Source organism: Grammomys surdaster, unplaced genomic scaffold (assembly GCF_004785775.1).
Source record: "Grammomys surdaster isolate TR1022 unplaced genomic scaffold, NIH_TR_1.0 251, whole genome shotgun sequence".
Taxonomy (NCBI): Eukaryota; Metazoa; Chordata; class Mammalia; order Rodentia; family Muridae; genus Grammomys; species Grammomys surdaster.
The window spans coordinates 2328024-2352193 of NW_021604692.1; the positions used below are offsets into that span (position 1 = coordinate 2328024).

General features: G+C 50.6%; 1 protein-coding gene across 1 annotated transcript; it reads left to right on the forward strand.

Moving 5' to 3' along the window:
* Window positions 1–250: 250 nt before the first annotated feature.
* Window positions 251–23514, forward strand: Xkr7 (XK related 7). Its single transcript, XM_028775012.1, has 3 exons — window positions 251–997; window positions 20480–20682; window positions 21756–23514. The coding sequence occupies exons 1-3, from the start codon at window positions 414–416 to the stop codon at window positions 22709–22711; spliced, it is 1743 nt and encodes a 580-aa protein (XP_028630845.1). The 5' UTR covers window positions 251–413; the 3' UTR covers window positions 22712–23514.
* Window positions 23515–24170: the final 656 nt, after the last annotated feature.

The following is a 24170-nucleotide window of genomic DNA, read 5'->3' on the forward strand; positions in this document are numbered from 1 at the left end:
TTATTCTCAGACCCCAGCCTCCCACCCTCCAGGGACATTGCAAGACCCAAACCACCGGAGGTACCGCAGGAGATCAATGGAAAAGGAGAGGATAGGGCGGGGGCCATCAAAGGGGGAGGCCAGAGGCAGAAAGCATGTGGTTGGGCTCCACGCCTCCGAAGAAGCCATGCGAGGGTGACCTGGGATGCTCTCCCCTACCGGGCCCCCTCCCTTCCCAGGGGGCGGCCCACATCCAGGCCGGAGCCCGGGCGGGGCGGCGCCCGCAAGGATGAATAATTGAGGGAGAGGGGAGGAGGAAGAGGAGCGGCGGAGGAAGAGCGGGAGGCGGGAGCCGCCCGCGCAGGGTCCTCCCCACTCCGCACCCCACCCGCTCCGCCGCCCGGAAGTCGCTCCCCGCCTCCTGCTCCGCCAACATGGCCGCGAAGTCGGATGGAGCGGCGGCCGTGGCCGGCCCGGGGCCCGAGGGGCCGGCGGGAGCAGATCGGGGCGGGGAGGGAGGGCGCGGGGAGGCTGCGGCGGGGATCGCGGGCCCGGGACCGGTAGAGGTGGGGTGCCCGGGGCCACGCTACGAGCTGCGGGACTGCTGCTGGGTGCTGTGCGCGCTGCTCGTGTTCTTCTCCGACGGCGCCACCGACCTGTGGCTGGCGGCCTCCTACTACCTGCAGGGTCAGAGCACCTACTTCGGCCTCACCTTGCTCTTCGTGCTGCTGCCCTCGCTGGTCGTGCAGCTGCTCAGCTTCCGCTGGTTTGTCTACGACTACTCGGAGCCCGCGGGGACCCCGGGACCCGTCGTCAGCACCAAGGACAGCGACATAGTCGGAGCCGCCATCAGCACCAAGGACAGTGCTATCGCCTTCCGGACCAAAGAAGGTAGCCCGGAGCTGGTCCCCCGGCCCGCACCATCCTCGGCCGGCACCTACCGCCGCCGCTGCTGCCGCCTCTGCGTCTGGCTACTGCAGACCCTCGTTCACCTCCTGCAACTCGGTCAGGTCTGGAGGTAGGAAAAGAGCAGGTGAAGGAAGCTTGAGTCCTGGGAGTGGGATGCCGCCCCAGATCTGCTGTGGCCTTTCTAGCTCGTCCTGCTCCTGTCCTGACACTCACCCCGACCCACTCCATTGCAGCTCTGATTTCTTCTCAGTCAGCTCCTCACCTCTGCCAAACTCTGTTGGACCCCAGATCCATAGCTTTGATCTCGCTAACGCGGCAAGATGGGGTCAGAGATCCTTAGTGATGTGTGAGCAAGGAGTAGTCAGGGAGTGGGGACAAGTGTTAGGACCACAGGGATCCTTCCGGTCCTGACCCTTCCTCCATGTCCAGGTACCAAGCGTCGACTTAGGAAACCACTCAGAAGTCCTCTCTACAGCTCACAGGCACTCAGTTCAGACTTGCAGCCCACCTCAACATCCTGGGAAAGGCAGCTAAATGACTATCCCGCCCAAACTTCCTGGTTTTGTAGAGAAAGGGCCTGAGGTGAACCCAGTTCAGCACTCGCTGGCTCCTACTTCCACAGTGCCCTCCCATCCCCTAAAAGGGACCAAGGAGATTTGGAATCTTGATTCTGACACTAGATGGCTACTGGCTGCCCCTTAGTCCTCAGACCGGAAAACAACGCTGAGGCTTCATTCAAATTGTTCACTTCCAGGCTTCATCCTTTGCCAGCAAGTAGGGTGCCTGCTGGGCTGAGTTAATTGGAGAGAGGGGGAAATCTAAACCACAGCTCCTCTCAAATCAGAATTACTCTAGTTCCTTGGGCTGTACTCTGCAGTGACAAAATGGGGCTGCTTACTGTGTGATCGTAGGCACAACTCCTCCTTCCTCCAAGTCTGTTTCCTCACCTGTGAAATGAGGGGAATCTCTACTCTTCTCATCTCGCTGTTTTTTTATTTATTTATTTTTTATTTTTTTTAACCTGTTGGGATGAGCAGGCAAGAGGAGATCTGTGTGGGGACTCTTGAGACTGGAACATATTTTGGGAATGTCAGGGATTGCCGAGATTATAACGGAGGTGTAGAAAGCATGGGGAAAACCACTCTTCAGATACAGAAGATGGTTATTTACTCTGTTGCATTTGAATTACTCTGTCTAAGTCAGAAGACATTGTTCTGAGACGAGCATTGGACACTGGACCCCTGGCGTTTGCCCCAGCTGCTCACTTACTGTGTGTCACCCTTGTTGTTCTGTTCGCTCTCTTTCTGCCTTAGTTTCCCCATCCTCTCCAGCCAAGATGATTCGGGTATTCCACTTCTCTTGCCCCAGAGTCGGGGGAAGGGGAAAACACTCTTCGTGGTCTTATTATTATTATTAGCTTGACACATAAAAATATTCATGTCTACATCCAGGAACTAATCTGCATTTACCATTCTGTGCCCAAGTGGACAGATGGTGAGTTATTTTTAGATTCTGAAATGGTAACTTCCTATTCTGGGTAGCCAAAGCTTCACCCCCCCTTTCCCTTTAGCCTAAAGTGGGCCAGCTGCCCCACAACTCACAGGCCACCCTCCTCCCCATTGAGAATCCACATACAGGAAGCTAATAGTAATCTTCTTTCTTGAGCAGAGACTGAGTTTCCCTCCAGTAGGGAGAAGAACTGACCACAGACAGGCAGGGGTGGTGTCTGGGAATGGTGTGGATGAGGTCCACTGAACTCCATGGTTCTGAGTACAAATAGTTCTCTCCAGTATTTCCACTGTTCTACACTGGGAGGGAAAGTGAGAGTTGGTATAAGATGACTTGAAAAGGAGAACAATCATACAAGAGTGGGGAGCCTGACCTGGGAGGCCTGACCTGGAGAAGCCATTTGTGTCCACTGCACAGTATTTTTAAAACTCAGAATCTCTCTGGGAAAAGGAAAAAAATTGACTGTAGTACTATCAAGCCTGTAAAAATCTCAGATTTTAGGGTTTGCATGGTCCTACTTTTTGAATTCTTCCTCTTGATCACATTTTTAAAAACATTGACTTAAGCACTCAAACCCTAATTTACAATGCTATTGTAATTAATTTATTAAGCACACCATTTCTGCCAAGCCTACTGATTGCCTTTTAAAAAACCTTCATTCTATCCTGTGTCTTCTTTAATAATTCTATCCTGTGGTTAGTATTATAATGTTCGCTTGGCAGATGAGGAAAGGGAGGCTGAGAAAGAGGGGCACCCTTGCCCAAGGTCACATAGTGATCAACCAGGAGCTTTGGAACTCAAGATTCTGCATCTTCAAAACCCAAGTTCAATTTATCCACCTTGCAGTTCTGCCACCAAAGTGTTCCCCAAAGCTTGAAGAATTATGAGTCTGAGATTGTGAGATTGCACGCTGATAGAAAGTCCGGCTTCTGTTTCATGGAGATAAGAATGTGAAGAGAGGGGGAGGCAGTCAAACCGAGTGGGTAGCGATGAGGAAACTGTGTACTGTGGGGAAATGCTGGATTTGGGGAGGGTGTACTTTCAGAGGACTTACATTTGCATCTTGGTTTGAGAGTGACCTTGGGCCAGGCTCTTTCCGTTTCTGAGCCTTAGTTGCCCTGTGTGTGAAACAGCATAATTTGATGTGGTGATCCTAAGATGTGATATTGTTCTTGTGATCCATAATGATGCGGTACAGTTCCATGTGACCACCTGCTGCCCAGAACAGCTTAAGGTCATCAAGGTCAATTTGGGGTCCTCCCCCAACACCCTTCCTATATCTAGGTTGTAGTACTGTCTCCTCTGCCTCCTAATACACCTGCCCTTTGGATAGGTTTTGAAATGAGTTGGTCACCTGCTGGGTACTCAGTTCCGTGCACCAGGCTGGGGTCTATAGAGAACTAGAAAGCAATTACTGCCAGCTTGACTGTTCAGTAAATTCAGACTCTGCAGTCAATTAGGAAATATCTCGTAGAAATGGCTATGGGGAATGAAACGTGCCCACCAGGCCACGTTAACCAGGCTACAGCTCTGACTCTGGGTCTGCTATCACTGAATTCTGTGGCCCCTTGTCCCACAAGCTTTGGATTCTTAAACTGCCAGGGGCCTGGATAAATAGGAACATTTAGAGGAAGTAGAAAGAACACGTGCAGTCTGGCATGCCTAGAAATTAAATGGTGATGGCACAACATGATGCTTCACCACATGAAGTGTTCCAGAAGGTGTTCTGAGCGGTGAGGCTGGGGGAACCAGAGAAAACTGAGCCCTCCAGGGTGACCCCCGAGAGAATGCTGGTCATTTTCTTCCTGATCCTTCACCCGAGTTCTGAATTTCACTCATAAAGATAATTTTGACTTTTCAGGTCTGTACAGTGCCTTCAAAATCCAGGAGGGGGTCACACAGACAAGGGTGCATGGGGTGTCAGACTAGGGAAGGGATATTATGGTAAACAAGTGTCCTAGACAAGATAAAGGTTCCACCTAGTCACTCTCTAATGGTGCCTTGAGAAATCATGGGTCCAACATTGCCAGGTCTTGATTTTTCAAGGGCAATGGGAAATTGGAAAATCCAATTCTAAGATTTTTATATAAAAAAAAAATAATGTCAGTGAGAGCCAATGAGATGGCTCTGTGAGTAAAGGTACCTGCCACCAAGCCTGCCAGATAACCTGAGTTCACTCTCCAGGACCCATGTGGTAGGAGAGACTGACCCCAACAAGTTGTTCTCTGACCTCTACACACCTGTGCAGTGGTACACACACATGCACACTCAACCACACACTCACACACAACTTAAAAAAAATAGCATCAGCCAAAGGAAACATTGGGGCTGGGTGTTCTTTATATAACCTTGGACAATCACTTCCCGAGAGATAAGGTCCTTTAGTCAGAAGGTAAAATAAAAGGAAGGAGCTCATGGACACCCGCCATGTTGTAGCAAGAGCTGTGTGAGAGGTCCCAGGCATCTTGTATTAAAACCTTCCCTCCGTGGTTAGTGATACATTCATTCACCAGACAAGGAAGCAAAGCTCAGAGAGGTCAAGGAACTTGATTGAGGTTACAGGAGTGGGTGGGGGAGGGGAGGCTCCTCTCCAGCTTTGTCTGATCCTCAGACCCAGCTCCATCCCTGGCATGGATCCTAAGAAAATGCCTTGAAGCAGTAACAGACTGAGTCCCTGGGAGAGCCGCAAACAGATCCTTTGGTAGGGCATGAATCTGGCTGTGGCCTGGACACCGGCAAATCTTTATTACCTCCCACCCCAGCCCTCTGAGCCGTTAAGCCACCAAGGGCTGTTAAGCCAATTAAAGTCCCAACTCTGCCTCCTCTGACCCTGTAGGCAGCAAAGCAGTAAGCCATGAATCCTGCTCTCCCTAATCTTGAACTCATGGGCCCCAGCTTTGCCCAGATAAGCATGGCTTCCTAAGCCAATTAGTGTGAGGAGACCTGGCACGGGATTCCTCCCCAGCTGTCAGAATCTGGGCACCCTGAGGTGGGGAGGAGGAGGTGGCAGTGAGCTTCTGGGGCCTCCCTCTTACAGCTCCCTAAGTCCAGCTGTACTGTTGCTGCCTGTGTGTGCCAGCGAGCCCTACATGCCAGAGAACTTCCGCAGTGAGTCGGTGCAGCTGAGAAATCAAGCTCTTGGTCCCTTCTGAGGAGCTCGATCTTTGGTGTAATGTGAAGAGTGTGAACTCTTCAGTCAGGGTGTCCAGTCGAATCCTGCACCCATTATCTATCAAGCCGCCTAATCCCCACGCCTTCCAAAGGAGAGAACATAATTGCACCTATCTGCTTCTTGTGTTGTTCTGGGGTTAATGAGGTAACACATCCCAAGGACTTAGCCAGGGCTGCCCCCATCATTTACGTCTTCCAAACCTGGTGTCTGTTCAAGTGGGATGTCCTGACAGGTAAAGGAGAATGCCACAAAGCTTGATAACCTGAGATCAGTTCAAGGGGCTCACATGGTGGAAGGACAGAACCCTTGAGGTTCACATGTGAGCTGTGGCACACATATGTCACCCCTACACCGGTGCACAAATATAAAAATTTAAATGTAATTAAAAAAAAAAACTGGCCAGGCAGTGGTGGCGCACGCCTTTAATCTCAGCACTTGGGAGGCAGAGGCAGGTGGATTTCTGAGTTTGAGGCCAGCCTAGTCTATAGAGTGAGTTCCAGGCTAGCCTGGGCTACACAGAGAAACCCTGTCTTGGAAAAAAAAAACCCAACAACAACAACATAAAAAACCTGGTAGCAGCGGTTAGCACCATTGTTGTTTTGTGAATAGTAGCCCATGATGAGAGGGGGCTGTGAGCCACAGTGACACGGCACTCAGTAACTGCACTTACTCTTCAGTTACTTGTTCTGCAAACATTTATGGAGCACCTGCTGTATACCTGGAACTGTTCTGAGTGCCAAGGATAAAGAAGTGATGAAGATGGCATTGTGGACGACTGTGTGTCACATGGTAGTAAACTTTGTGAGAAGATGAAGTAGGGTCTGGGTAGATGGTTCAGTGGGGGACAGCCATGTTGCACAGGCATGAGGAGCTGAGCTCTGATACCTGGTACCCACAAAAAAAGCCACATGTGTCTGTAACCCAAGTGCTGGCGGAGGGATGGAGACAGGAGGGTGACTGCGACTTGTTGGCCAATAGTCTCACTCCACATTCAGTAAAAGACCATGTCTCAAGAAATAAGGCAGAGAGTGAAACAACAGGATACCCAGTACCCTTCGGTGGCTTCCGTGTGCACACCTGCACATGCACACAGGTAGATACACCGCACACACAAAACTGAGACAGAGCAAGGAGCTAGCGAGTGGCAGAGTACATGACCTGGGGAGGGCAGTGTCACCACAGAGGTGGCATGTGGGTGATGACTGGGCTAGTGAGGGGCATAGGGTGGTCTTAGGAAGGGAACTGCAGGCAAAGGGAAACAGACCTGGGCCAACAGGATCTCTGTCTTTCGCTAGCCCTGCCTCAGTTTCCTCATTCATATGGGTAATGTCCACAACCCTCTCTCTAGAAACAGCAGTACCCTTGCATCTTCCACTTTCTGTGGTTTTGGGCAAAGGTCACAACTTAACCTGTGTCTTGGTAACAATAGCACTGTCATGTGTGGCCTGGGGTGTCGCGAGCTAAACAGTATATGTAGTATCATGTTCGGCGCCTTGCCTAGAACACAGAAGCAGCTGATTGTCATTAGCCCTTGCTGTTTACATATGTATGTGTAATGTCAGTCCCAAGTCACAGTCTTTTTAGACAGTGTCTCGATCCTCTCTCTTCATCCTTTCAACCCAGGGACCAGTTTCTCTTGTGTTGGTTATGAGTCTAGGATTTTGAATCATCACACCCACATCTGAAACATGTTTACAACCACTTGGGCTTGGCTACAGCCCCTTCACAAATGGTCCTCCCTGTGCTGACTTGGCAGGGTTGTTCCAGTGTGGCCTCCCCACCCTCCTCCAGGGAGACCCTCCCTGATGCTTTCTGCACTCCGCCCTTCCTTCCCCTGCCTCAGGGCAGCCACAGTCCACCAGAGCCACTCCTAACAGACACAGAAGCGGCACTTAGGCCCTGTCCTCTGATCTATAAAGACCACACAGGCAAGAAACCCTGGGGACCCAGGGGGAAGGAGGGCTGCAAGGAAATGGCTTTGAACCCCAGCAGCTGGGGCAAAGGTCCCTGGGGAGGGGAGGAGTCGGTTTGAGACCTACTCTGGCCTTTCCATTTGCCACCCTGCCTTTGTGAAGGTGTTCAAATTCTTGCTATGGACCTCCTCCATCACATCTCTCCCACCCCACCCTGCTCACAACCAGAGGCAAATGGAAATCATGAATCTGATACTCAGAAACCTAAGGGCACCCCTGGCTCCCCTCTTCTCAACCCTACAACAGAGCATTTGGCTCCACTGATACCCAGGGCCTGCCTCCTCCATCTGCATCCTCTCTTGCTTCCCACCAGGGAACCTACACTCGCCTTTTGTCCTTGCTGTTTTTAAGGCAACTTAACACAAGCTAGAGTCCTCAGAGAGGAAGGAGCCTCAACTGAGAAAACGCCTCCACAAGATCCAGCTGTAAGGCATTTTCTTAACAATGATCAATGGAGGAGGGACCAGCGCATGGTGGGTGGTGCCATCCCTGGGCTGCTGGTCCTGAGTTCCATAAGAAAGCAGGCTGGGAAAGCCATGAGGAAGGAGCCAGGGAACAAGCACCCTTCCGTGGCCTCTGCATCAGCTCCTGCCTCCAGGTCCCTGCCCTGTTTGAGTTCCTGTCCTGACCTCCTTTGGTGATGTGGAGCAGCAATGAGGAAGTGTGAGCCAAACAAACCCTTTAGTCCCAAACTTTTTGGTCATGATGTTTCGATTCAGCAATTGAAACCCAAAGTCACCTTTGAAGGCCACACTCCTACGTTGCCTCTTTCTGAAAGCTTTCTCTGAACAAACCCAGCACCACCCTCAGCCCCTCACACCATCTTCTGTTTATTCAACCGGGCAAAAACCATCTTTATATTTTCCTAAAGTGAAATTTTCTTGGCAGTTTTGTTGATGGAAGAGTTATGCATTCCAGCCATCCAAAAGCATCTCATTGAGAAGGTGTGCGATTAAGGGAGATTTCCACCTGCTAATTAGATTTTGGGTTTGTTTGTGTTTTGAGACAGGTTTTACCGATGGCCACTAAGTTGTCACAGGTGACCTTGAACTTCTAGTTCCCTCAGAGCTAGGATTGCAGGGCATGTACACAGCACCCTGATTTATGTGGTGCTGGGTACAGATGGAGTCTAGGACTTAGGCCATGGAGGCAAGCACTCCATGACATAAGGTTTTCAATGAGCCACGTCACCTCTCTAAGCCTGGGTTTCTTCTCATCTTTGAGGAAGGGATGACAGTCCCTGTGTGTAGGTATATTAGCCCTATGTGCTGTGTACTGAGTGAATACATGGAACATGTTTTATACATTACTAAGTATTGTCCAGCACATGGCAGTGCTCCATGTTAGCTAGTATTATTGACCCATTTTATAGATGTGAAGCTGGGTTACAGAAAGGACTAGGCTCCCAGTTGATAGCAAAGCCAGGGCTGAAAATCCCGAGCCCACCTGTGTGAGTTCTAAGCCATTTTGCCTTCTGCTAGCTAAGTGTATACTTCAGTAAAAAAAATTTTTAGGTATATGTGTACATGTGAGGGGAGGTGTGCGTGTGAGTGCAGTTGCCCTCAGAAGCTAGTGTAGAAGTCACTTAATCCTGCCTTATATTACAGTCAGTTGAGAGCTGTGCAATATGGGTGTTGGGAACTAGACTCAGATCCTCTGTAAGAGCAGCAAGTACTTTTAAGTGCTGAGCCATCTTTCCAGATATATATCATGTTTGTGTGTGTGTTTGTGCCTTCATATGTGAGTGCAAGAGGGTATATGCTATCAGCATGTATAGGTCAAAGGACAACATTGGGTAGTCAGTCCTAGCGTTACACCTTGAGACAGGATTTCTTGTTGCTTTGCATTTGTATATACCAGGCTAGCTGGCCCACCAATGTCTGGGGATTCTCCTGTTTCTGTTCTCATCTTACCAAGGGAGTGCTGGGATTACAGGCACACACACACACACACACACACACACACATACACACACACACACTTTACTTTACATGGGTTCGGGGATTCAAATGCTAGTCTCCACACTTGCACAAGTTCTTTATGTGCTGACCTATCCCCCTGGCCTGGTTAGTGTTTTCTATTAGATTGATCAATCAGGCATTATTTTGAGAATGAGAAGGAAAAAAAACAGAAAAGCATCTAACATGTTTTATTTTAATGTAAAATAATGTACCTTCTGCTAACGTTCCAAGCTCTTCCTCAGCTGTGCCCTGGGCTCATCACTCATTCCTGTCAGCCCATCTGGCTGATTTCCCCACAGATCACAAGCCTAGGGAGGCCTGGCTGTGTCATTGTTACCTTTGGTGGCCTTGCACCGAGCCAGCTCTTGGATGGGGAGCCTGCTGGCACCGGTTTTGACTTCATGGCTGTGGCATCAGAGCTAGGGCAGTACAAAAGCCTGCAGCTTGGGCACAGCAGTGAGGTTTGCTAAGACTCCAGCCTCAGCAAAAGCCTGCAACTTGGGCACAGCAGTGAGGTTTGCTAAGACTCCAGCCTCAGCCTCCCGGTGCCAGTGGGCTGAGGATAAGAGTCAACGTGAAAACCTGTAGAGTCCAGTTCCCCAGAGGAAAAAGGAATAGCTGACTTAGGACACAGAAGAAGTATAATTCCTTGTGTGGAGTGGATGCTTAATAATGCTGACGTGAATTGAAGAGAGCCTTTGAGAGCGGAGTTCTGGGCGAGTCATTCCCTCTGTATGTAAAGTTCAGATGCGGGCTTGAGGGTTTTGGCCTGAGTTTTCCCAAGACTTGGGAAAGAAAACAAAGGAGCGGAGCACTCTGGACCCTGGGCAGGTCAGGATCTCATCACTTTGGAGCTGTGTGATCCTGGGCACAGTTGCTTCATCAGCCAGAGGCTGTCTATAAGATGAGAGAGATGATGGTTCCGCCGTTGGGTTCCTTTAGGGACATCAGAACTTGTCATAGAGTACATCCTTAGAAAGCACTGAGTGTTGCTACCCTTATGGGCTAAGCCATCCTATTGCTTAGGGGGAAGGGGATGGAAAAGAGCCCCGGGGGTTGATCCTGTTTCTCAGTGACCCTCACCTATTGAGCCTCACGGAGGAAGATCCTGTTCTGTGGCTCCAATGTAGTGTGCAAGAAGAGCTCACAGCTGTCTCCAGGGCACAGACACCCAGCAGCAGAGGGCGGAGAGGAGGTGGCTAGAGATGCTGGAAGTGGGGATTTCTGTCACTTCATTTTAAGGGACACACAAGATGACTGTAACACCCTTGTGGTTTAAATTCGCAGCCTTGACTTGGGGGTCTCATAATACCGAGTTCCATGCTGCTGGACGGTCGCACTGCAGGCGGTGACATCTGGGGAGACCCAGCCTGGGATGTGGTTGTTCCCCATAATTTCATCTCACCCGCTCCCTATTGCTTTTGTTTTACAGATTTGATTTTTAATTTTAGTTCACCTGTTTTTTTGTGGTGCTGGAATCAAATCCAGTGCCTCACACATGACAGGAGAGCGCTCTCCCCTGAGCTACATCCCTGGTGTCACCTGTTCTTTAAAGCAGCATTTTAGTTTTTAGCATGTTAAATCCCAAACATACACGATGAGCTTCACAGAGTATCATTAATGTCGTTGGTTCCTGGCGAACCTGGTTTTGTAGCACTCAGTGCCGTCTGACGACTCTGTGGGCTCAGCAGTGTTCTGGGTCTGTGCTGTCTAATGTAGGAGCTCCCAGGCACCAACAGCCATTGAGCCTTTGAAATGGGAACAGAGGGATGGAGGAACACATTTTTAAGTGAACTTAATTTTTTTTTAATTTATTTTTATGTGTATGAGTGCTTTGCCTGTAGATATATATGTGTACCATGTGCAGGTGTGTATGTGTATGTGAGTGCATGTGTATATGGGTCAGAGGACACTCTCCAGAGTAATTTCTCAGGTATCTCCCTCCTCTTGTTTGAGACAGGAGTCCCTCATTCCCTTGGAAGTTCACCAAGAAAACCAGTGAACTTCCAGGGACCAGCCTGTCTTAGATTCCCAGTTTGCTTTCATCACTGGGCTTGCAGGTGCGTTCTACCATGCCTGGCTTTTTTTTTTTCCAGAGTATAGAAGTGTTTTGCATGCATGTATATTTGTGCACCATGTGTGTGCCTGGTGCCTGTAGAGGTCGGAAGAGAGCGTTGGCTCTCCTGGAACTGGAGTTGCAGATGGTTGTGAACTACCATATAGAGGATGCTGGGAACCAAGGCCAGGTCTTCTGGTAGAGCAACAAGTGCTCTTAACTGCCAAGCATGTGGTGCATATAAACTCATGAGAGCACAGAAGGGTTTGTTTGGTTTTTTTGTTTGTTTGTTTGTTTGTTTGTTTAATATCGTGTGTTATCTCATTAACTAGTCACCATCATTTCCAACTTGGGACTTTCCTTTTTGCATTAATATCTAAATTTCTGGCTGAGCTTGAAGAAGTTGGAAGGGAAACCAAAGGGAAGCCTCTATCCTTGAACTGTATCTTCTCCCAGGGTGTGTGGTTAGAGCTGAAACAGGCTGCCTCTTTAGATAGGGTACCCCTCTATGGCTCCCCAGAGCCCCCCAAAATGAAATCGTTCAGTCCTCAGAGAACTGGCATTAGAAATTCCAAATCTACTTCTGGAATTTCTGTGAGACCACAAACAGTCAGATGTGATTCTTTCTGTCTGCATTAGTTTTCAGATACCTTCAGATGTGACCAGGAAATTGGAATCAGGCCCCTCCCCACTGTCTCTGGGCCCCACCCAGGGGACAGGATGGGACATGGGGTTTGGGGGGAGCAAAGGACCTTCACAAGAGCTTTAGTCTCTCTTGCACATCACCAACCCATAACATAGCTGGCAAAGTTGAGGCCCAAAGAAAGGAGGGATGTGAGAAGCCTAGTCCCAGACATGTTGCTCCAGAGCAGCTTTCTGTTTTTCTACTAAGCAAGAATATGGACGCTGGCTGGGAGCTGATGAGAGAAGGTGTGATGGGAGAAAGTCACAGGTTTTTAGCTAAGACCTAAAATCAGTGGCCGGAAGTTGTTTGGCCTGCTGCCAGCCAAGAAGAGGGGCTGTGACTCTTCAGGGGCTGTGAAGGAGAAGGGAGACAGCCTGGCTCCCAGCACCACATGAAATGGGAGCCAAACGTGTAAAATCACATTCTTTACTGACATTTAGGATTCTTTTGGCAGCCAACCCCAGGAAGGGCCTATTTTCACATCCTTGCAAGAGTGCTCAGAATTGAGGCATAAACCAGCGGGAGGGGATGCTGAAGCCACTCTTCCTAGGCTAGCCTGCAAAACCCACAGGTGGGGTCTGGGATCCCCCACTCAGCGTAATCCACTCGCTGGTGAAATGAGGGACCTCTCTGTGTCCAGAGACACAGCCCCATTGCTTTCCAGATGTTGGAGTTGGGCCGAGTTCCTCCTCCAAATGTCTGATAACTGTCTCCTTTTTTGATAAAAGCCCATCCTTTTCTCTGACCTGGCAGCTGACCTACCCTCCACTCTTGTCACCATATATGAGTTCTCCACTGTTACCTCTAAAACTACTACCCTCTTTTAAACATCCCTGGGTCATAAGATAAAGACCTTTGCTCAAGCTGTTTCCTCTACCAAAATCCCCCCCCTTCTACCTGCTTAGCTCCTGTACCTACTTCAGACTCCTCAGCAATCACAACTTCCAGAAAATCTTTCCTGACTGTAGAACCTCCTCCACTCCCACTGGCATGTACCAAGTTTCTTTCCTGACAAAGTCTCTGAGCAGACAATTCCTTCAAAATGCCTTGCTTACATGTCTAGCTGGTACCACATTACCACTTTCTGTTTTCCCAGTTGTGCTGGAAGGTCAGTGCTTAATGTGGGTTGATGTCATTATCAGGAAGCCCTGCACACTGTCTCCTGTCATCCTACAAGGAGGTGAAGGACTTGGAGGGTGGGAGTCCTGTTGCTTCCCCAGCCCCACCTTCAGCCTGCAGGTGTCACAGGGCTGCAGGTGTCTTGGAGATGGGTCTTTAGCAAGCCTGTAGGCTGCTTTCCGGATGGAACGAGCAGAGCAGGGGAGCCTCTGGAAGCTGTTGTGGTTTTGGCCCAGAGCCCTGAGAGGGAGTGGGGAGGGGGCGAGAACACAGGCTCAGAAACTCGGAGACCGACAGATGGAAGAGCTGAGGATGTGAGAGACACAGACAGACAAGAGAAGAACCCAGAGTCAGGAAGAAGAGAATCAAGCAGGAGAGGATGGCTGGAAAACGGGCAGTCATGCTGAGCCACGAGCTGAGCAGCAGGCCAGCAGATGGACCAGTCAGTGAAGGACTGGAAGCCCCAGGCAAAGAGACCCACAAGAAGAAAAAAATAAGCTTGTGTCCACAGGGCAGACAGGCTGGTCCCAGAGCACAGGTCAGACTGTCAGATGAATGTAGTATCTGAAGAACAGGCTGGTACAGCATAGACCGGTGGGATGGTGCATGATCTCAGTCAGAGGCCCACAGATTGACTGACCATGGTAAAGGGATAGAGAGAGATGACATTCAAGTGGGGAGACACCACCAATGATCTGTCTTCTGAGGCCACATTTGCCTGTCTGAATGGAGACTAAAACCAATGACAGAAATTTCACCTCACAGGAGAGAGATGGGGTAAACCAAGGACTGAACTCAGAAGTTTCTCAAGAACAGTGACCCCCCTCCTCTCCATTAAAGCAAATTCCTTCAGCTCTGGAATATGCTGGGTCACAGGAGTGACCTGATAGGGGAAAAGAGTGAATTCTCTCCATTTACTGACCCTGTTGCCTGCTCACAGAGGTCATAGGGTCCTGAGGGAGCCATGGATCCAGAGCAGGTGGATTCCAACACTAACATTGGCCTCTCTACTTCTCAGTCCAGGCCTTTTGTGCTCCCAGCCCCACCTGTTTATGCTTATTGGTTCCTCAGCTTTCTCTTCTAGAGCAAGCTCCTTCTCTTAGCATGAGACAGTGAGGTGAAGGCTGGCAAGATGGCTCAGAAGGCAAAGACACTTACTACCAGGCCTGACCACTTGATTTTGATCCCTGGGTCTCACATGTGAGAAGGAAAGAGCTGACTCCCACAGGATGTCCCCCCAATCTCCAGACATGACACACACATGCTCACACACACACACACACACACATAAACAGATACACCAACCTCCATATATGGCACACCCATGCCTACATGCACACACACATACACACACACATACATAAATACACACACCAACCTCCACACATGGCATACACATGTCAACACACACACATATAATAAACAAAAATGCAATAATATTCTGTTTGGTTTAGAGACAGGAAGTCAGAAATGACACAACTGGATTAACATCTGCAATCCTAACTCTTAGGAGGATAAAGCAGGGACAATCTTATGAATTCGAGGCCATCCTTGATTATTTAGCAAATTTAAGTCCAGACAGAGAGCTACATAGCAAGACTCTAAAAAAAAAAAAGACTAGGAACCAGAAATTCAGTCCCAAAAGATGTCTCTATACCCCTGTAAATTGAGGACACAGCCTACGGTGGCCTGTAGATTAAGAGCACTGGCTGCAGTGCCACTCATCCTGGGCTTCAGGCCACTGACATCTGATAATCACAGAGGGGCACCAGGGAAGACTTCTGAAGGAAGAACAGCAGAATGAATAAGGAGTGGAGTTCTGGGAGGTGTTCTAGCTTTGTGCAGACTGAGACAGAGAAGTCCAGGGCCTAAGACCAGGAAGGAGACATACCTGAGACTTATTTATCAGTTCATTCAACATTTATACCTGCCTTCTACCTTCACAAAAGCAGAGGACACTCTGGTGACCATTACAAACAAGGCCCCTGACTCATGGAGTACCAGTGACAGAGTAGAAGGAAAATGTCTAGGGGCTGAGGGTGGACCTCAGCTGGCAGAATGTTTGCACAACATCCACGAAGCCCCGGGACTGATCCCAGCGCTTCATAAACAGGATGTCTCACACCTGCAATCTCAGCACCCAGGAGATGAAGGCTGGAGGACCAGAAGTCAGGCAGGGATGGGATGGACTAGAATGAACCTTGGAGGTGGGAGGTGCCAATGTGGGATGGGTGGCCTCCTCTAAGAATGTGTTAGGGGGCTGATGAGGAGCCAGGCAGAGCAAGATCTGAGGAAGCACACAGCAAGTGCAGAAGTCCTGAGTCTGGAGCGAGTCTGGCAGGGAACTCCTACTGCAGCTGGGGTGTGGAGAACAAGCAGACAGTGGTTTGAGACAGTGAGAAGATGAGCAGGCCAGATGGTTGGGAGAAGCTTGGGTTTCCTTCCAAGTGTGGTAAGAGGCCTATGTAAGGCTTCCAGAAAGTGAGTGACCAGATCTGTAGGTCTTTAAGAATTCCCCGCTGGTTGCTATTTGGAGAACGGACTGTAGGGGGCAGGAGCGGATGGAGGAGACCCACTGAGAAGGGGAGGCTCATGTGGTTGTCCTGGCAAGAGATGATGGCTTGTACCAATTGGTGGCGCCCACCCAAGAGGTGGTTGGGAGTGGCACTGGATGCATGTTGGAAGAAAAACAAATCTGGTTTCCTTGCCTTGAGGTGGGTGTCTTGCGTGGGTGTTATCAGCCCCATCCATGGTGACATCTGCTTCTTTCAACTTTCAAATGGAGCAGGGTGTAGAGTGCAGTGGGATTCCTGCAGGAGGTTTCAAGAGCAGTTGCTTGGTGGCCACAAGGAGCCAGAGACCCCCCACCCAACATATGTTCCTCTTCTCTCCACTGACACTATGCCCATATCCCTCTACAGTTTGTAAATTACTCTTAACTCTTTATCGCTTGATGCTTACAATGAGGAACAAAGGCTCAGGAAAGCTGAAACTACCCAAGGCCACAAAGCAGGGTCCAGGGCAGGGCTGGGACACAAACCCACACAGCTGGTATTTGGCCATCTTGCCTCTGGAATCTTCATTCTGATGACTGTGGTGCACATAGAATGCACAGCCCTGTTCCAGAGGAAGGGAAACTGAAGCCAGGGAAATAAGGTTGCATGTCCTAGACAGCGCAGTTTTAAGGCCTCAGCAGCTTAACATCTATCAAGCATATTAAAATACAGCCACATCAAACATCAAATGCAAATTATAGCTAACCAAATAAAAGCAAAATTGCAAATGACTAGCTGACATCATGTTCTGTTTTCCAGGCATTTAATTAAACATTTATTAATTTCAATTCTGCAGTTTTTTTTCCCTGTGTTTTTAAAGCCAATTTTCCCCACAAGCCTCAAACACTCTCCTAAGCCCATGAACATCTCACAGGCCCCTGGCAGTGAGCAGTTAGCGCTGCCTGGAAGGAACAACCCTTGCTTTGGTCCTGTTGCCAAAAGGACAAGAGTGGGGCTGGGCTCAAAAAGGCTGGGCCTTTTGTCCCTAGGCTGCAGCGTGGTTTCTGTGCTACTCTTACACCCCCAAACTCCATGGGCAGGCGGCAGAAACCTCCTTTTTACCCCTCCCCATGCCAGGCCTGGACAACGTGAACCCTTTGTCTGCGGTTAGCTGGAAGCTGGCAGAAGAGAGAGCAGGAGTGGGCGGGGAGGTAGCAGGAGGCCTGCCAGGTGGTGACGGATGCTGGCGGGGCTGGCACCTCCCTCATCCTAACCTGGGCGGAAACAGATGGTCTTCTAGCTTCAGAGAAACTTCCAGGGTATTGCTCTTTCCCCAGCTCCCCAGGCCCCTGCACATTGGACCAGCTGGCCTCTCCTTCCTGTACGAAGTCAGAGCCACAGGAATGAGGAGGGCAGAAGTGGAGGCCTAGAATGAAGATCTGTGTTCTGGGGCCCCCAGAAGCCCTGAGACCACCTCCCCCCACCCCATAGCCCTCACCACTGACCACTTCTGGGTCTGTTCTCTTCCCCTCTGGTGCACCATTCCCTTAGCTCAATTCTGCCATTGCTTAGCCTGGAGGATCAGCCTCAGCCTCTCCTTGGCTTTCCTCCAAGCCAGCCCTCAGAGTGGGCTTTGGAAGCTCTGAGCTGATCCTATCACCTCCAATTCTGGAATTCAGATTAAAAATTAAGTCTATACTCTCCAGTCCAGATTCTTTTTTTCAGGGATGGAACCCAGGGCCTTGTGTATGCTAAACATGTACTCCAATATTGAGTAGACCCCTAGCCCTGCAGCCTGGAACTGGTTGCAGAATTTGATGAACTTTCGCAATATGATGAATTATGAAAATTCTGGTCTTCCTGGGGCCCCTGTCTCATAGGAAGCCTCCTGTCTGGGCCCAGCCCAGCAAACCTCAGCCTAGTCCCCCGGAAGGGCATGGGCCCTCATGGCCTCTGTACATTACATTTGCCCATTCTGAATGCCCTCCTCCCTTGCTGTCGTGTGTGTGTGTGTGTGTGTGTGTGTGTGTGTGTGTGTGATTTACTTTATTTGCACTTTATCTACATGGGTATATTGTCTGCATGTATGTTTGTGCAGTACCCACAGAAGAAAGCACTTGATCCCTTGAAAATGAAGGCCCAGACAAGCTGCTATGCAGGTTCTGGGATAGAACCAACTTTTTTGGTCTGGAAAAAAAACCAGTGTTTATGACCAACAAGCTTTCTCTCCAGCTCCCCCCACCACCACTAGTGTCTCCACTGTACTTTATTTGACTTGTTTTTTTTTTTTCCAGACAAAATCTCTTTTCATAGCCCAAGCTGGCCTTGAATTTGTTGTTCTCCAGACTCAACCTCCTCTCAAGCATTGGGATTACAGACAATGTGCACTTTAAAACCGAAATCAAAACCAGGCACAGTGATGCCTATAGGAAGGGTGGAAGGCAGTGGAGACAGAGGGATTAGGAATTCAAGACCTGAGCTAAGTAAGGAATTTGAGGTCAGCCTGGGTTACATGAGAATCTACCTTAAAAACAAAACAGCTGGACGGTGGTGGCGCACGCCTTTAATCCCAGCACTTGGGAGGCAGAGGCAGGCAGATTTCTGAGTTCGAGGCCAGCCTGGTCTACAGAGTGAGTTCCAGGACATCCAAGGGCTACACAGAGAATCCCTGTCTCAAAAAAAAAAAAAAAAGAAATAAAAAACAAACAAACAAAACAAATAGAAAATTAGCATGGTGTCACATGCCTGTAAAGCCAGCCAGCACTCAGAAAGCAGAGCCAAGTGGACTGGGAGTTCAAAGACATCCTTAGCTACTTAGTCCTAGACCAGCCTGGGCTACCACAGATACTGTCAGGAAAGAAAGAAGAAGAGAGAAGATGAAGGGAGAAACTATTTCTTGCAGAAAACCTTCCCTTGACTGCTCCTCTTCCTCAACAAAGTTTTTCATCTCGCTCTCATGGAAGGGTGAGATATGTAGGGACATAAACCTGATACAGAGCTAGCTTGAAGCTTGCCTGCTATATGACTGAATGATGCTGGCCGCAGGAATCCTTTGGTGTGTGTGGGGGGGGGGCAGGATGAAAAATGGATGACAAAGGGAGATGAATTACCACGACTCATCAGAAGAAACACAGTCCCGACCTAGGGCCGCTCGGCAGGCATGCAGACAGCTTCTTTCCCCTCCTGGCTACCAAGTGTCATATTGGGGATGAGTTAGCAGCATTAATTGGGGTCAAGAGGACCGCAAATTGAATGTTCTTGGCCACATTTTGGGGAACAGAGCCCAGGACTTAGAACACTAGCTCTGAAGCGTCAGAGCCACCACGCCCACCCTTCTCATTATCATCTGGAGACTTTATGGCGCCCTGGCTCCTTCCGAGGGCTGTCACCACAGCATGTATAGAGTTGGTCCCCTGGTTCCAGTGTCCTAGAAATGCCAGCACTTTCCCATCCCTAGTGATTCTGTTTGAAGATCAGGCAATAGGTCACTGGATCTGTGTCGGACACTCTCCATCCGTTTTCTGGGGAGGCCACTTTTAGAGAATTTCACTGTGGTTTGGACAAAGAGCATAACCTGCCATATGCATCAAAGTTTTTCCTGGACTGGGGAGAGATAGGTTCTGTGGTCCCAGTGGGATAACTCAGTTCCTCAAACCACGTGGACACTGGTCTTTATCATCCATCCTCTCTGCTACTTCAGAAGGAATGAGGACTCAATAGAGTAAATTAGAAATAGAGTCGGGAATTGAACTCAGACCTTATATCCTTCCCTTCCCGCTCCAAGTTTGTTGGAGCCATTAAAGTCAACCAACTTACAACTATGTATTCATTCATCTGTGAACACGTGAACTGAGCACCTCATGTGGTAAGAGCCGAGTGTGCTGAACTTAGCAGGTGATTGTAATCACTGGCCTGAAGCTCACAGCTGGGAGAGATGTGTGTCTAGCCAGGAAGTTCAACCTGCCGTGGGGAGGGCTGTAGCAGAAGAGGGTGGGAGCGGGGCTAGGCTGAGGGAGGCTCCTAACTCCCGCACATGGTCAATAGAAGCCTGATATTTGAAACAAGAGCAAGACTTACCCAGGTTTTGGAATGAGATGAGAATGGGGTGGGGGCGGGGCGGGGGGGTGTTCCAGGTAAAAGGAACAACAGAGGTGTAAAAGCCGGGTGGTGAGGAGGACCATTAAATGACCATGACTTGTGACAAGCAACTATGAAGTTTGTTGGGTGAGCAGCTTCTCTGAGTGGGTCAGGACTCGGGCCTGGCACCATCTGTGATCCATACAGGAAAACCATGAACGAATCTCTTCAAAGTTTCCAGTAAGAAGCGATGTGGTCTGTTCATTACTACCTGGAATTGAGTTCTGGTTCTGCTGTGTGATCTTGGGCAAATGCTATGGTCTCTGGCTCCCAGTCCCTTCCTTTAAACCTGAGATGAGGACAGGACTAGGCGAGAAGCTAATGGGTGCACTCGGTGCTTTGCAACCACGGCCCGCAGAGTCTACTTTACTGCCATGGTGTAGGTCCTGGAGGTGGAGGACCTGGCCCGGCGCGCAGGCTGAGGCTGGGGTAGGGAAAACACGAAACTGGAGGAGCCTAGACCTGAGTACCACCTCCCTTGCAGGTACCTGCGCGCCCTGTACCTGGGGCTGCAGAGCCGCTGGCGCGGGGAGCGGCTGCGTCGCCACTTCTACTGGCGGATGCTGTTCGAGAGCGCGGACGTGAGCATGCTGCGTCTGCTGGAGACCTTCCTGCGCAGTGCGCCGCAGCTGGTGCTGCAGCTCAGCCTGCTGGTCCACCGCGGCCGAGAGCCCGAACTGCTGACGGGTGAGCCCCACCCACCACCCGCTGGTCCCTGAGGATACCCTGCTCCTGGCTCCCAAAGCAGAGATGCTTGCCCAGAGTTTAGGGAACCACACTGTCCTCACTACCCTCTGGGCTCCTTCATACTTCTCCCGTCTGACTTGTCTCTTCCACTCTGATACCACCCCTCAGACGCCTTGAATTCCTCTTTCTCTTCCCTTGTTCCAGGGCAGACCTGCCTCTGCCCTTCACTCCCTCCAACAAAACTTAGGCCCCCTGAGGGAGCCCTCTACCGGCTATGTTCTACAAACTGTTTGCGTCCCAGCCTGCACCCTCTGGGGACCCCTTGCTTTACAGACCTGTTCAATCACCATCAATTTCCAGAGAATCTATCTACCTATCCCTTCACTGGATGTTCTGGTCTCCACCCTTGTAGCAGGTCCCGTTCACACCAACACTGCCCCTTCTGAAACACTCCAGTCCCAGAGAGTCAGTGTCACAGAAAAGCCACGTCACTTATCTCTAACGCAACTCACAGGCTTCCCACCCACAGGCTCCCTAGCCCAACCTCAGTGTCTCAAGACTCCATCACTAGCTCCAGGCCCCTTGGGGACGTCTTCTGCCCTCTCTCCAGCCCAGAATGCAGGGTCCCACGTGGGAGTCTCCCTTTAGTTCTGCCTAGCTTTGCTTGCCCCTCCATACCCAGCCTCATATCTTCTAATGGTGTCCTGACTCCTCTGTGACATAATTATCCCTTCTTGACCTACTCTTCCAGAGTCCTGGACCCCCATTTCCCACCCTCCACCAAGACCCCTGAATCCTGTCTACACCCCATACTAGAATCCTAGACTTTCTGCCTATGAGGATCACTCTCCCTTTATGCTCCCACACCCACAGAAGTATCCAGCCCATTCTCCCACCTCACCCCCATATCCTTGCCCTTGAAGACCCCCCCAACCAGACCTTCCTCACACCTGATCCACAGACCTTCACACCTGCTCAGAACCCAGGTCCTGACCCAGCACCTCCTCCTCTCCAGACCCCAACCTGGACCCACCCCTAACCCAGCCCACCCCACCCCTACCCTGTCTCCACAGCTCTCTCCATCTCTGCCTCCCTTGTGTCCCTGGCCTGGACGCTGGCATCCTACCAGAAGGTGCTGAGAGACTCCAGAGATGACAAGCGGCCTCTGTCCTACAAGGGTGCTGTGGTCCAAGTGCTGTGGCACCTGTTCACCATTGCAGCCCGAACCCTGGCCTTTGCCCTCTTTGCCAGCGTCTACAAGCTCTATTTCGGCATCTTCATTGTAGCCCACTGGTGCATCATGACCTTCTGGGTTATCCAGGGTGAGACAGACTTCTGCATGTCCAAGTGGGAGGAGATCATTTACAATATGGTGGTGGGTATCATCTACATCTTCTGCTGGTTCAACGTCAAGGAGGGCCGCAGCCGCCGCCGCGTGACACTCTACTACTGCATCGTGCTGCTGGAGAACGCAGCGCTCACTGGCTTCTGGTACTCCAGCCGCAACTTCTCCACAGACTTCTACTCACTCATCCTGGTCTGTGTGGTGGCCTCCAGCTTTGCGTTGGGCATATTCTTCATGTGTGTCTATTACTGTCTCCTGCACCCCAATGGCCCCATGCTGGGTCCCCAGGCACCTGGTTGCATCTTCCCTGAAGCCCCAGGGCCTTGTGGCCCTCCAGCTGATGCCATCACAAGTCCGCCAAGGTCTCTGCCGAGGACTACAGGCACCGAGCGGGATGGGGCCGCAGGGGGAGGTGAGAGAGCAGGGACCCCTACACCACCTGTCTTCCAGGTGCGACCCGGTTTGCCTCCCACGCCAGTGGCTCGCCCCTTGCGGACAGAGGGGCCTGTCATTCGGATTGACTTGCCTCGGAAAAAGTACCCAGCATGGGATGCTCATTTTATTGACCGCCGGCTCCGGAAGACCATCCTGGCACTGGAGTATTCCTCACCCGCCACACCCCGGTTGCAGTACCGGAGCATGGGCACCTCCCAAGAGCTGCTGGAGTATGAGACCACAGTATAGGCGCAGTTGGCCTCCCAAAAGGGACAGGCTTGGCTGACCCCACATTGACCACAGTGTTGAGTCTGGATTTTTCAGGGCCACCAGGCTAAGTGGGAGTAGATCTTTGGATCCAAGAATGGTCCCACCATTAAGATCCCTTAGGGCAGAGGGCAACCCCGTAGAGGCCCTAGGCCTCATTTTAAGCCCTGTGGCCCATTCTCTAAGTTCCCCTGGACCAGGGCACAGGGCGTCAACTGGTGCTACCCCTCATGGACTGCCCTGCTCTCTTGGAGATGCCATATAATGCTTGGCACAGGGGTCTTAACTCTCCCTGGCCTAGACTCATCTCACATCATCCCTGGTGAGCCTGCAAGAGAGGAGGCACTGCCTGGGGCCCAAGTACCCCTCAGGGAGTGTGGGGGAAGGGCTGCCTTGTGATGGGAGGGGATCTCTGAGAGAAGGATGGAGAAGGCTGTGGGGGGTGTGGGATAAGTTGGGGGGAATCTCTGGACAGGGTTGGCACAGTTCCTGTAGGAAGCAGAGCTGGACAGAAAGAGAATTAGAGCAGAGAGTCGGGGAGGGGACTTGGGGATCTGACAGCGCAGGTGTTGGCAGGATAGAGAACCCTGAGGAGTGTGGGCTGACAGCAATAGGAAGAGTGAGGTGCCTCTGCTTGGGAGGTGCCCTTGGGAGGAGTTCTATTATGGATGAAGTCTAGACCCCTCAAGTGAAAGGTCACAAGGTGCCATTTGTTCTAGATGTGCATATGGGATGTGCCCTCTAGAGGAAGGTCTTAAGCACAGCAGATAACATGTCCAGGGAGATTCTGTCCAGCTCAACTACAGATGAGGACCCATAATCTCACTCTGTCGCACTGAGAGAGGACCTGTTGGGGAGACATCTAGGTTCTAGAATACCTCTTGATAACATGTCCTGTGGAGCTGCTGATCTTTTATAAGGATCAAGGACCTGGAGCCCTGATGCTCTGATGTGGAAGATTCTAGCTTCTACTGTGTGTGTGTGTGGGGGGGGAAGCATGAGTCACCTGGGATGCTCTAGAAAGGGTGCTCTAGTTCTAGGCTGCCAGGGCTTCTGGGAGTTCTAGATCCCCTTCTATGTCCCCAGCCCTATCTTCTCTAAAAGGAAATTGTCCTCAGGACCCTTGAGACATTTCTGCTGCCAAGTGGTTCTCAGCTCGAGAGAAAAAAAATAGCTCTGGGGATGTGACATAAATTTTGGCTTCCTGCCACCCTGCAGTGAGGTTCTCTGGGGCAATATCTGGGAGACTAACTTGTTTTGCCTCAAATCTGCCAAGGCTCCAGGCCTGTGACCCATTCCCATGGTCCAGACATCTGCACAAAGGACCACTCATCCTGGTCTGGGACGGCCAGTCCTGACTGAGATGCAAGATGACTGAGGAGCAAGAGTTTTGTGAAATAGAAGATGGAGTTCTAGGCAGAGCCTGGAGTCCCTTGTCACT